Raw genomic sequence first — 12,615 nt, forward strand, 5'->3', positions numbered from 1 at the left:
TCTTATCAATAATTTCACGTAATTGGCTCTGGATAATAGTCTGTTGACTGGAAAGTTAGGTATCAATAATTACACAAAACCATTTTCCAAATTTTCCAGGATATCTGACAAATATTTCTGAACTCGGCTGAATATTGATTTTATGTGAATTAAAAACAAAAACATAATTTTTTTTTTACAGAGGGTTTTATTCATCAAGGTGACTCACCGCACACACAACAACACCCCAATTTGACTCACAGCACACTCCACAACACCCTAATTTGACTCACAACACTCTCCACAACACCCCAATTTGACTCACAACACTCTCCACAACACCCCAATTTGACTCACAGCACACATTACACAACACCCGAAGGTGACTCACAACGCACACCACACACCAGCGGACCAAATGGGACCCGAGAACACACAAACTTTAACCCGGAATTTTACTAACCACAAGAATTTCTCCACAGTGGAAACATTTACCACTTAATTGTTCCCAGCTGGTGACGCGAGTACCGTGCCATCTCCTACACGTGCTGGCTGACCTTCCCTTCTATTTCTGTCTCCTCCCAATGCTACATATCGTCTTCTTCGAGGTTGAGGGTCCCTACATACGTAACTAAAGGTAATAGCCCCTTTATTTATATGTTATTTACACATGTTTACTGTTACTCTTTGAGAATGCATTCGTCTGTCAAAAGGATTTGTGTCTCAGAGTGGTATTAGTCTACAGCATTCTTGTGTTTTATCGTGGATTCGTCCGGGATTTATTAATCCCACTGTGATTCTCAAGCATTTGTCATTTGTTTTTGTACTCAGGAAGATTTGCTACTCCGTTTTTACGCTTTAAGCTTTCGTGTATTGAAAAATTATATCTGAATCTTTAATCTGTGATTTGTTTAGTGTATGTGATAGTTGTATACTGAAACGAGTCTTTTAAACTTGGTCTATTGTTTCCCTGTATATCTTTTTCTATCTCTGTGTCTCTGTCTGTGTATCTGTCTGTGTGTCTGTTTTTTTGTCTGTCTGTCTGTCTCTCTCTTTCTTTGCCTGTCTGTCTGTCTGTCTGTCTGTCTCTCTCTTTGCCTGTCTGTCTGTCTGTCTGTCTCTCTCTCTCTCTCTCTCTCTCTCTCTCTCTCTCTCTCTCTCTCTCTCTCTCTCTCTCTCTCTCTCTCTCTCTCTCTCTCTCTCTCTCTCTCTCTCTCTCTCTTGGCATAACAAATAGTAAGCTCTTATATACCTGAAGGAAAACAGATATATGGAGATGCATCTGAAGCACTCAACGCTCTCTCAGAAATTGCTTTTGTTCTCTTGATGTTGTTCTTTTTGAAACGTTTTAGTTTATAACCTCAGAGACGTTACATGGAGTTGAACGTTTGAGACACGTGTAGTCTCAGTCTTGACACGTGTAGTCTCAGTCTTGACACGTGTAGTCTCAGTCTTGACACGTGTAGTCTCAGTCTTGACACGTGTAGTCTCAGTCTTGACACGTGTAGTCTCAGTCTTGACACGTGTAGTCTCAGTCTTGACACGTGTAGTCTCAGTCTTGACACGTGTAGTCTCAGTCTTGACACGTGTAGTCTCAGTCTTGACACGTGTAGTCTCAGTCTTGACACGTGTAGTCTCAGTCTTGACACGTGTAGTCTCAGTCTTGACACGTGTAGTCTCAGTCTTGACACGTGTAGTCTCAGTCTTGACACGTGTAGTCTCAGTCTTGACACGTGTAGTCTCAGTCTTGACACGTGTAGTCTCAGTCTTGACACGTGTCAAGACTGACATCTTGACACTGTTGGAGTAAATAATTGGTCTCGACGTGGCATTGTGAGTAATATATCAAAATGAAGATCATTGCTGGAGGGAACACCATCCCTTCAGCTCATTGGGGCTTCCAGTTTCCACCTGCGTCCTCTTGTACTGCTTTCTCTAGCCTCTTTGAATAGGCTAAATGTGTTCATCAATGCCGGTCGGCCGAGCGGACAGCACGCTGGGCTTGTGATCCTGTGGTCCCGGGTTCGATCCCGGGCGCCGGGGAGAAACAATGGGCAGAGTTTCTTTCACCATATGCCCCTGTTACCTAGCAGTGAAATAGGTACCTGGGTGTTAGTCAGCCGTCACGGGCTGCTTCCTGGGGGTGGAGGCTTGGTCGAGGACCGGGCCGCGGGGACGCTAAAAAAAGCCCCGAAATCATCTCAAGATAACCTCAAGATATGCCCTTCAGTATCTTGTAAGTTATTACCATATCCCCCTCTGTTCTTTCTATCCTCTAGGGTTGAAAGATTTGGTTCCATTAGTCTATGTTCGTAGTTTAACCTTCTTGGCTCAGGCACCAATCTTGTTACAAACCTTTGAACTTTTGACATTTTCACTGTATTCTTCACAAGCTGCGGATTTCATGATGGTGTTGCGTATTTTATTATTGGTCTAACAAATGTTGTGTGTTTGTGCATGTGTGTGTGTGTGTGTGTGTTTATTTGTGTGTATGAGATGTTCTTAAAATACATTTATAGTGAATAAATGAACAGGTGAGCTGCTCTTTTAATCAAGTTTCACAAAAGTTTACAATTTAAACCGAGAGTGGAATGCAGTTAGAGATCAGCTATGTCAAAAGGCTTTTGCTTACAGTAGTATTGCATTACTGCTCTGTATTGGTAATGGTAAACTTGAGAGCGATTTTAATAAATAGAAGTGGTCACTAAGAGCGACGTAATTAAACTATTGTCTCATTATAAACATAGAGGATTTCTGACAGAATTCAGCACATAATTTTTTTTCCAAAGACCTAAAGCACCAGGTTTGTAACTGGAATATTTAATGACAGAAAAACTATATCACTAAAAACAGTAAAAATGTACTAAATGTACAGTAAAAAAATGTACAATGATCACAAAAAATCTGATTAAAGTATGCGGAAAATCCACATTTGAAAACTAGAGAATGCTTAACGCGTTCTCGGTTAATTCGCCTTCATCAGAGCAAAGTAGAATGAAGCAAAATTCTACTTTGCTCTGATGAAGGCGAATTAGCCGAAAACCCGGTAAGCATTCTCTATTTTTCAAATGTGGTTTTTCCGCATATATATATATATATATATATATATATATATATATATATATATATATATATATATATATATATATATATATATATATATATATATATATATATATATATATATATATATATATAATATGTATAAGGTATAAATATAACATAATATAATATTATATTAATATTAAAATTAAACGTAAAATTTACCGTTCATAAAAAAAAATTATGTTAATATACGTTTATATTCCTATTTTATTTTGTCATATGGGAAATACGCCTGGACTAGAAATCACAATTGCTTTTATCATCTATTAGACGCTTAATTGAAAGAGCCTCTTTTGCACAGTCTACAAAGACATCAAACCATTATCAAAAAGATGAAATACGATTCATCTTACAGACCTTGAAGTTTTAGTTCTAATTATGACATTCATTATTTTGTTCTGTTATCTTTAATTTCTCCTCCCTAGTTCCCAATTCCATTAAATCTAATTTCTCATTCTTCCTCTTATATCCTTTCTGTTTTTCCTGCTTCAAATCCTCTTCCGCTTCGATCTATATGAAAATAACATCCAGTTCTAAAAATTCTCATTTTTAGAATTTTAGAGCTAAAAAATTCTCATCTCATAAGTGTTTCCATTAAATTAATTCACATTCGGGTGTTTCTGCCAGAAACGTTACGCGTGTTAGTGGCTTTGCAAGACTATAAAAACACTAATGTTATGTACTTTCATAAACCCAATGTACTCTCTTGTATAAAATTAAGTATTATAAATAAGAAAATAAACATTATTAGTGTTAGAAATGAGTCAAAGAGAACGAAAGGCGGGTCCAGGCGCCGAGCCCGATCTTACAAGCACATCTAGGTGAGGAGTTCTAAATAAGCACAAAGGTACTCCTCCTCCAGAAGAAAAGGTCCTTCAGAGATTTCCTAACTTCTCCAACCGTCCTGTTCCTTCACTCTCTCTCTCACCCTTAGGGCGAGGGGTGTTGAAAGCGTCTTGCGTAACAGCATCAACATCACCACTACCACAACTACCACCACTACCACCACTACCACCAACACACCCTGTTCTGCTACCACTACTTCCACTACCAACTTCACTTGAATCTTCATCACTGCTACCACCACCAGCACCACAACCACCACCTGCACCACAACCACCTGCACCACCACCACCACCACAACAATCACTACCACCACTACAACCACCACTATCACCACCATTATTAACACATCGCAGCTCTAGTGGCAATGATGAATGGCCATCCACCCGGATCTTCGTACACACTAATTTGGACTGACATTTGCTTATACTGTTGCCTCCTGTTTGTTACTGTTGCCTCCTGTTGTTACTGTTGCCTCCCGTTGTTACTGTTGCCTCCTGTTGTTTCTGTTGCTAACCAAATAAAAAGTGTGAAAATAAACGTTGGAGAGCTAATTGTTCACCTTCCCCCGACAGTGAAGAAAAACATAAGAAATATATATAAGATTTGTATATATATATATATATATATATATATATATATATATATATATATATATATATATATATATATATATATATATATATATATATATAATATATATATATATATATATACTATATATATACTATATATACTATATATATATATATACTATATATATATATATAATATATATATATATATATATATATATATATATATATATATATATATATATATATATATATATATATATATATATATATAATATATGTATAGAAAGAGAGAGAGAGAGAGGGAGATTCGTCAGAGAGAATATTATATTATTCACAACAATAGTTCTTTTTCTAGTAATGCCAGTTTATCTTTTCTTCTACCGCCAAATTCTTTAAATTTTCACATTAATGATACATTCATTTCATGAATTTTTTTCCGGTTTAGGATGATAATGAATGGAGTGAGTTTTTTTTTGTAGAAATATTTAAAATGTTGGGTGGTAACTGAAGACTCATCAATTTTCACCCAATGGAACACTTCACTGAGGCGTTGGAGTAGGGAACTAGCAACCCTTTGTTTCCCACGTCAACTAGGAGAGGCTCATACACTTTCTTTCCCTAGGGGCCAAGAGCCTCCGATACCACAGGAACGCTTGTGTACTAACAGGCAAGTGCCCAAAATGACCTGCGCAATCTTTGATCATGGAACTCTGGCTGCATAAGCCTGTATACGGTCCTTAAGTTGGGTCCCAGCAGCCTTAGCTTGTAATCTGACCTTGGAAGACAGACGCCCCCATAAAAACCACCCACACACACACCGTATAGTCTTCCTGACCAGCCACAAGAACTGGTGTAGACCAGAATATTCAGATTGCAAACTCTGTGACAAACCTTTAATGCATTCACTGGAACACTATATTTGTTGAATGTGAAACCGTAAAAGATTTTTGACCTCCAGGCCTTTTGTACCACCAACTTTGTAACTATTTCATTGAATCTGGTGTATTGGACGACCTCCTAACAATTTATCCAAAATTTACTTGTCCATTTTAAAGAATGAAGAACAATTTTATTTATATTGCTTTAAAGCTGCATCACTTATAAACCAATCACTGCCCTTGTGTGACAGTGCACAATAAAAAGTTGTTCTACATACTCACACATTAAAACATTGATTACAACCATGATATATATGTGCTTCAGCCTACAGTTTAGACTTATTGTCATGTGTATGATCCTCTGTCCTGAGTGACAGTGAATACCAGCATTATCCTCACTTTAATAAGACTTGATGGAAATCCTCAGATTAGGCAAAATTGTAATTAATTTTGTCAATAAAGATGTTAATAATAATGAGATGTGGACACAACCAGAGAGAGAGAGAGAGAGAGAGAGAGAGAGAGAGAGAGAGAGAGAGAGAAAGAGAGAGAGAGAGAGAGAGAGAGAGTACAAAAAGTGGAGTCACTCCCAAGACCGCTCGAGGGAAGGGCAAAAACATGGTTTTAGGAACCTGGCAGCAACAATACTATTTTCCTACACTTTATCTCCCTGTTGGGTGTTGTGGAGGCAGTGTGCGTCATGTGCTCTCTCTTGGCGCCGGGGTCCACTAGGAATGTTAGCATCTCTCTCTCTCTCTGTGTTTCGGGAATGTCGGCAGTTAAGATTATTTATAATTGTGCTACTTTTAACTTTTTTTTACGTCATCTCTGTATATCTGAAGACACAAGAGACACTCACACACACACACACACACACACACACACACACACACACACACACACACACACACACACACACACACACACACACACACACACAGTCTACAAAAACGGGGGCCTCGTAGCCTGGTGGATAGCGCGCAGGACTCGTAATTCTGTGGCGCGGGTTCGATTCCCGCACGAGGCAGAAACAAATGGGCAAAGTTTCTTTCACCCTAAGTGCCCCTGTTACCTAGCAGTAAATAGGTACCTGGGAGTTAGTCAGCTGTCACGGGCTGCTTCCTGGGGTGTGTGTGTATGTGTGTGTGGTGTGGAAAAAAAAAAAAAAAAAAAAAAAAAAAGGTAGTTAGTAAACAGTTGATTGACAGTTGAGAGGCGGGCCGAAAGAGCAAAGCTCAACCCCCGCAAGCACAACTAGTAAACACAACTAGTAAACACACACACACACACACACGCACACACACACGCACACGCAAACACACACGCACAAACTCAGAGCTTTCAATTGCGGATAGCCTACCCTTGACCTTTGTTCATCGTGACCTTCCCTACCCTTAACCTCACCCAGCTTCAAGCTTTGACACCACATCTTACTACACCCGCTTACACCACACCTACATATGTATGTTTATGTATATATATATATATATATATATATATATATATATATATATATATATATATATATATATATGTCGTACCTAGTAGCCAGAACGCACTTCTCAGCCTACTATGCAAGGTCCGATTTGCCTAATAAGCCTAGTTTTCAAGAATTAATTGTTTTTCGACTACCTAACCTACCTAACCTAACCTAACCTAACTTTTTCGGCTTCCTAACCTAACCTAACCTATAAAGATAGGTTAGGTTAGGTTAGGTAGGGTTGGTTAGGTTCAGTCATATATCTACGTTAATTTTAACTCCAATTAAAAGAAATTGACCTCATACATAATGAAATGGGTAGCTTTATCATTTCATAAGAAAAAAATTAGAGAAAATATATTAATTCAGTAAAACTTGGCTTATTAGGCAAATCGGGCCTCGCATAGTAGGCTGAGAAGTGAGTTCTGGCTATTAGGTACGACATATATATATATATATATATAATATAGTATAATATATTATACGGTACACCTTATTTGATACAGTGGCAATCACTCACACAATCATCTTTTATGGTAACAGAAATCATAAAATGAAACAGATATCAAACTCCAGCACAGTAAATAGACAGAGTGAAAGATACACAGCAATACCTGTCTTTGTAACACAAGAAACATCATTTTAATCAATACAAATACAGCCAGACCAGACATAGAAACAAAAACACAGCAGACATTGACAAACAGCCGGTCCAAACCCTGATAAAAACAAACAAATCAGATACAGCAATAAATAGATACAGTCATGACTTAGACATATCCACACTATAATAATACAGAGAAATATACAAGATACAGGAGATACAGACACAGGCAAATTAGACAGTGGTGCACCCAGCATAAAGAAAAGATGTTACCTTCCAGATAAAAACGCTACGATGCATTCCACAAACTCGATCCTAAATAAGTTTTTCTGGCAATATCTGAGAAGTTTTTCATTGACGAGTTTTGCTGTTGTGTTTTTTTGCTACTGAACTCCACTAGAAACTTTTAGGTAAAAATAGTTAATCAGATCATGGTAAATCTGGCAAAAGCTACGCAAAGTTCACTGTTCTCAAACAAGACAGGCTTCGATAAGGCTAGGGCGCCCATTTTTACTTAGGTAAATGGATTGAAGTTCTGGCGAGGCTAACTTTTGAGTCGGAGAAGACGGAGCTCCACTTAGTCAATTATGAGTCTTGGGTCAGTTTTGGTGGTCCTGGCTTTTGTCTCAACATTTCAATCTGATCACTCTTACCTTCCAGATAAAATATTTGTTATTTGATATTTGCTCTCGTGTATATCCACCGTCACTTTCAGGGTGATGGTGATGCCATCACCATCTCCCAGAGTGGTGATGGTGCCACCATCATCACCACAGTGATTCTGACAAATCTTTGAGGCCAGCAAGGCCTCCACAATCCCCTTTGAAATTCACATTTTTCTACCATTTGGAACTGAAAACTTTACTAGGCTTTTACCTCGAGTTTCTGGAGAACTCTTTTGCATCGGACAGGTGGTGATTAACGCCGGACACAGCCGCGGCGAATACATTATCCAATTCCAGTGTCTGTGGGTTGCAGATTTATTTCCAAGCTCCGGCATTTAGAAGGAAAAGTGAAGTTTGGTGGTGATGGCGGACGTATTGGAGCATTTGGCTTGAGAAGGTCAGAGCGGTTAGGCAAGTGATGTCTGTCATCTCATTACATATTCCTTGAGTCCTCGGGAGTGGGCGAGGAAAGTTTTGTAACTCGCGTAATCTTTCTCGACATTTCGGAAATATTCTTAATGCTCTAAGGCGGCGCGAGACACAACAGTGAGAGGTAGGAGCAGTTGAGTGAGAGACTAGAGGGAGAGGTAGGACGGTGAGGAAGAGGAAGGAACGGGTAAGTACCATAATCGACTTTAGAATGGTCCAGGACGGACCGAAAGGTCGTCATCCTTCACCTTCTAGTGTATGGTCTGGTCAACAGGTAAGTTCCTCATTGTATTTGTAGGATGATGATTCACTTTTGACTCAGATTTCCAAAAAAAGGCAATTCATATTAAAATTATTATTTTGATGATAGCAGGTTAGGGGAAATATGACCCCTCGAAGTCTTTTTCAGTGCCCGATACCAAAATAATTCCCCTTCCCACGTAATTGTTTCCGAGAGCCTGTTCCCTAAACCCAAATTCATTACATTGCATTTGATTAATTTGAAATCTAGAGGCCGCTTGAAGAGACCCTATTTAATTATGTTCACATTCTCTTCTAGTTCCTTACTCTTCAATCGGGAGTTTGTTAGACGGCATGCTTTTGTTCTGAGACATGTTATAAGACCTACGACGTGTTGTAAGACATTGTATCGTGACTTACAAGTGATTAGGAGCCCAGTGATCGGCCAAAGAGATTTGTTTCCTAATATGACACTTGGTGATAAAAAGCACTAATATCTGAATTATTTTTTCAATCATTCATATATTGAATCATGTGCACTTGTTTACATTTAATTTATTCTTTTGGGTGTTAGACAAGTAGAAAAAGTAGAGTTTATACATTCATTTTCATTCATTTCAATACTTATCCTCCCCCACTTTCTTCCCCCTTCCTTCTTCCCCCCCCACCCCCCCTCTGCATAAACCCCCTGATCCTTCCTTCTCCATCTCTATCCCCCCATAACCTCTCTCTCCCCCACGGCTACCTCCCCAGCACCTCTCAAACCCCTATTCCCTCTCTACCCCCACCCTCTCCCTCCCTCTCCTCCCCCATTTTCATGGCGTCACAAGCCACAGTGTCGGGGAGAAGGAACGGGAATGGGAGGGGGAGGGAGGGAAGAAGAAGAAGGCAGCTCGCGGTAACAGAAGATGATGACCCATAAAAGATGATGGTCTCACCCGGGGCCCACTTGGCTTTTGTGATGACGCAAGCATAGGAACGCGTGCGACTCTGGATTTTATAGTTTCTGTGGCTGTTTGACGATGGGAGGAAGCAGGGAGTGAGAGAAGACAGCGGAGAGGTGAGAAAAGGCAGCGGAGAGGTGAGAGAAGGCAGCGGAGAGGTGAGAGAAGGCAGCGGAGAGGTGAGAAAAGGCAGCGAGATGCGAAAAAAGGCAGTTGAGAGAAGATGGTGAGTGCAAACGGTATGAAACAGCTTAGAGGAGACAGTGAGAGGAGACAGGATACAGTCGGCAGGAGGTGACAGGGACAGCATCTCCCCCTTTAAGTCAGAAACAAAAAATCACTCACACTAAAATCTATTCTTAAAACTTAATGCGGCGTCTAAAATATTCAGAGTATGGTTCAGATAATTCTCAAGACGTGTTGGCTTGCACTTCGCAGGGCGCTAAAGGAATACAATATCCTTTTTATCATTTCTAAGAAGTGCTTTTATATAATGTGGTTTAAACGCAGAAACGCTTACAGTGCACCCTATTATCTGAAGTGAAAATCTATATATGCAAGTTATGTATTGTGAAAATCGCTGGTAAGGAAAAAAAAAAAGGCTATTTTTCCTGCGAAGATTTTCATGGTTTCTCGTACTTACTGGTATCACATGTGTTCATATATGTATTTATGTATATGTGAATGTATGGTATATAGATAAGTATGTTTGGGTGTTTGTATATGTAGGCACCCATCAGTGTCAGAAGACTATGGAGTTGCGATCTGGTTGTCTCTGTTTGGGAGCTGTTACTACTCTGCTATTTAGAAGAGAATCGCTATACATGTATGTATATGTATATATATGAATATATGGATGTGTTTGAGATGGGTTGTCTATAAAGTGTTAAGCAGGATTGTCTGGGAGTAGACCTTATGATCTTAGACGCGAAAGTAGTTTTGACTACATTAATTGTAAAGTAAGTAACCTCTATCTGAACTTATATTTAAGTCTTATAAGTAGACGTTGGTCGTCTTCCAACGTCGTTGACGTGGTGTAGCTGCCACGTACTGAAGAGGCAGCCTTCTCTCTCAGTACGTGAAATCAATATGTTAGATCAATTCCAAATAACAGATGCCAATATTGACCTTTAAGGTATCAATATTAACTACCTCACGTACACAAAACAGTGTTAACCTAGATCTCATTCATTCAAGCTCCTTTGCTTTTTAAAAATCCTTTACAGATTAAATAAAAATATACTGGAGAGAGGGTAAAGAAGGAGGGAAGGAATGTTTAGGGGAAAGTGCTAAACCATTACAACTATATAGCACTGGGAAGGGGTCAGGATAAGGATTTGGGATGGGACGGGGGGAAGGGAATGGTGCCCAACAACTTAGACGGTCGGGGATTGAACGCCGATCTGCAAGAAGCGAGACCGTCGCTCTACCGTCCAACCCAAGTGTATATAAAGAGGGAATAGCTAAACGCGATGAAGAAATAACTTGTTACTAAACTTATTTAAAAAATGGTTGATGGGTTTTGTGCCATTTAAAAATGGCAACAAAATTCAGTTCAATGTTCATCTTTTCCTTTTAAATTTCAATAAATAATGCTCGTTACAGTAGGGTGTAATACGTCAAAAGTCCAGCCAGCAGAGTAAGGAGGAAGAAGAGTAGGGAGAGAGACCCACGGTTTTTTAACTCCCATATATCAAAACAGGCTCCTGTAGCTACACCAGGGAATATAAATTTTTCCTAGCAAATATTTGATTTAGATTGAACATCTAATATAAGTTATCAGTGTTCTCTAAGTTCACTTTCTCTCTCTCTCTCTCTCTCTCTCTCTCTCTCTCTCTCTCTCTCTCTCTCTCTCTCTCTCTCTCTCTCTCTCTCTCTCTCTCTCTCTCTCTCTCTCTCTCTCCCACCCCCTCACCTTTCTCTCTCCCACCCCCTCACCTTTCTCTCCCAACATTGTCACGTATCCTTTAGCACACCTCACCTTCTCCTCACCTTCTCCTCACCTTCAGCACACAGCCAGACTGCGCCTGTGCCACCTCTTTATCCCAATAAAAAATTGCGATACGGTATCATCGTTCTACATAAAAATCTATTGCAAGTGAATGAAGGCTACGAAGCATCAAAGGTCATTCTCGCTACCGGCCAATGACCTTTGCGAAAAGAAAAATAATATGATATATAAGTATTATTTGATGCGATGTTTAATTAATGAAGTTTTATTTAAAATAATGAATTACTAGAGCGACATTTTTATACGCAAATAAAATTAAATTTACCGATACTTAATGCTGAAAATAGATTATTATTTAAGTGTATATATAAATTAAAATAATATGTATTACCTGTTGGGAGGATAGTTTGGATATTATTCAATTATACATTAAAAAAACATTAATACATAAATACATGTATATATATGAAAACTCACCCCAGAAGTGACTCGAACCCATACTGCCAGGAGTACTCTGCAACTAGTGTACAGGACCCCTTAACCATTACCATCACGACCGGACAAAAGATGATGGTAGCCGAGGCTAATTCCCCATCATCTCGCCGGCACTCTGACGGTAATCTTGGGCATGGTATTTTATCAAATCACCTCATTCTTTGGGGCACACGTGAGGAACACAAATACAAACAAGCCTGAATGGTCCCCAGGCATATATGCAACTGAAAACTCACACCCCAGAAGTGTGAGTTTTCAGTGAGTTTCTAGTGGCTACCATTCAGGCTTGTTCGCATTTGTGTTCCTCACGTGTGCACCAAAGAATGAGGTGATTTGATAACATACCATGAGCAAGATTACCATCAGAGTGCCGGCGGGATGATGGAGAATTAGCCTCGGCTACCATCATCTTTTGTCCGGTCGC

The 12,615-nt window shown here is 39.3% G+C and overlaps 2 protein-coding genes across 2 annotated transcripts in view; both read right to left on the reverse strand.

Annotated features, from left to right (window-relative positions):
• Positions 1-12,615, reverse strand: part of LOC123772391 (transmembrane and immunoglobulin domain-containing protein 1) — a 138,592-nt gene that overhangs the window by 65,035 nt on the left and 60,942 nt on the right. The window lies entirely within an intron of this gene.
• On the reverse strand, positions 1,333-1,770 carry LOC138365654 (polysialic acid O-acetyltransferase-like). The gene has a single exon (XM_069326140.1). The coding sequence runs from the start codon at positions 1,768-1,770 to the stop codon at positions 1,333-1,335; it is 438 nt and encodes a 145-aa protein (XP_069182241.1).

Source organism: Procambarus clarkii, chromosome 17 (assembly GCF_040958095.1).
Source record: "Procambarus clarkii isolate CNS0578487 chromosome 17, FALCON_Pclarkii_2.0, whole genome shotgun sequence".
In the NCBI taxonomy this organism is placed as follows: Eukaryota; Metazoa; Arthropoda; class Malacostraca; order Decapoda; family Cambaridae; genus Procambarus; species Procambarus clarkii.

What these genes read in the sequence shown, in the direction of transcription:
- LOC138365654 (XM_069326140.1), bottom strand. Translation starts at nt 1,770, where the DNA reads ATGTCAGTCTTGACACGTGTCAAGACTGAGACTACACGTGTCAAGACT.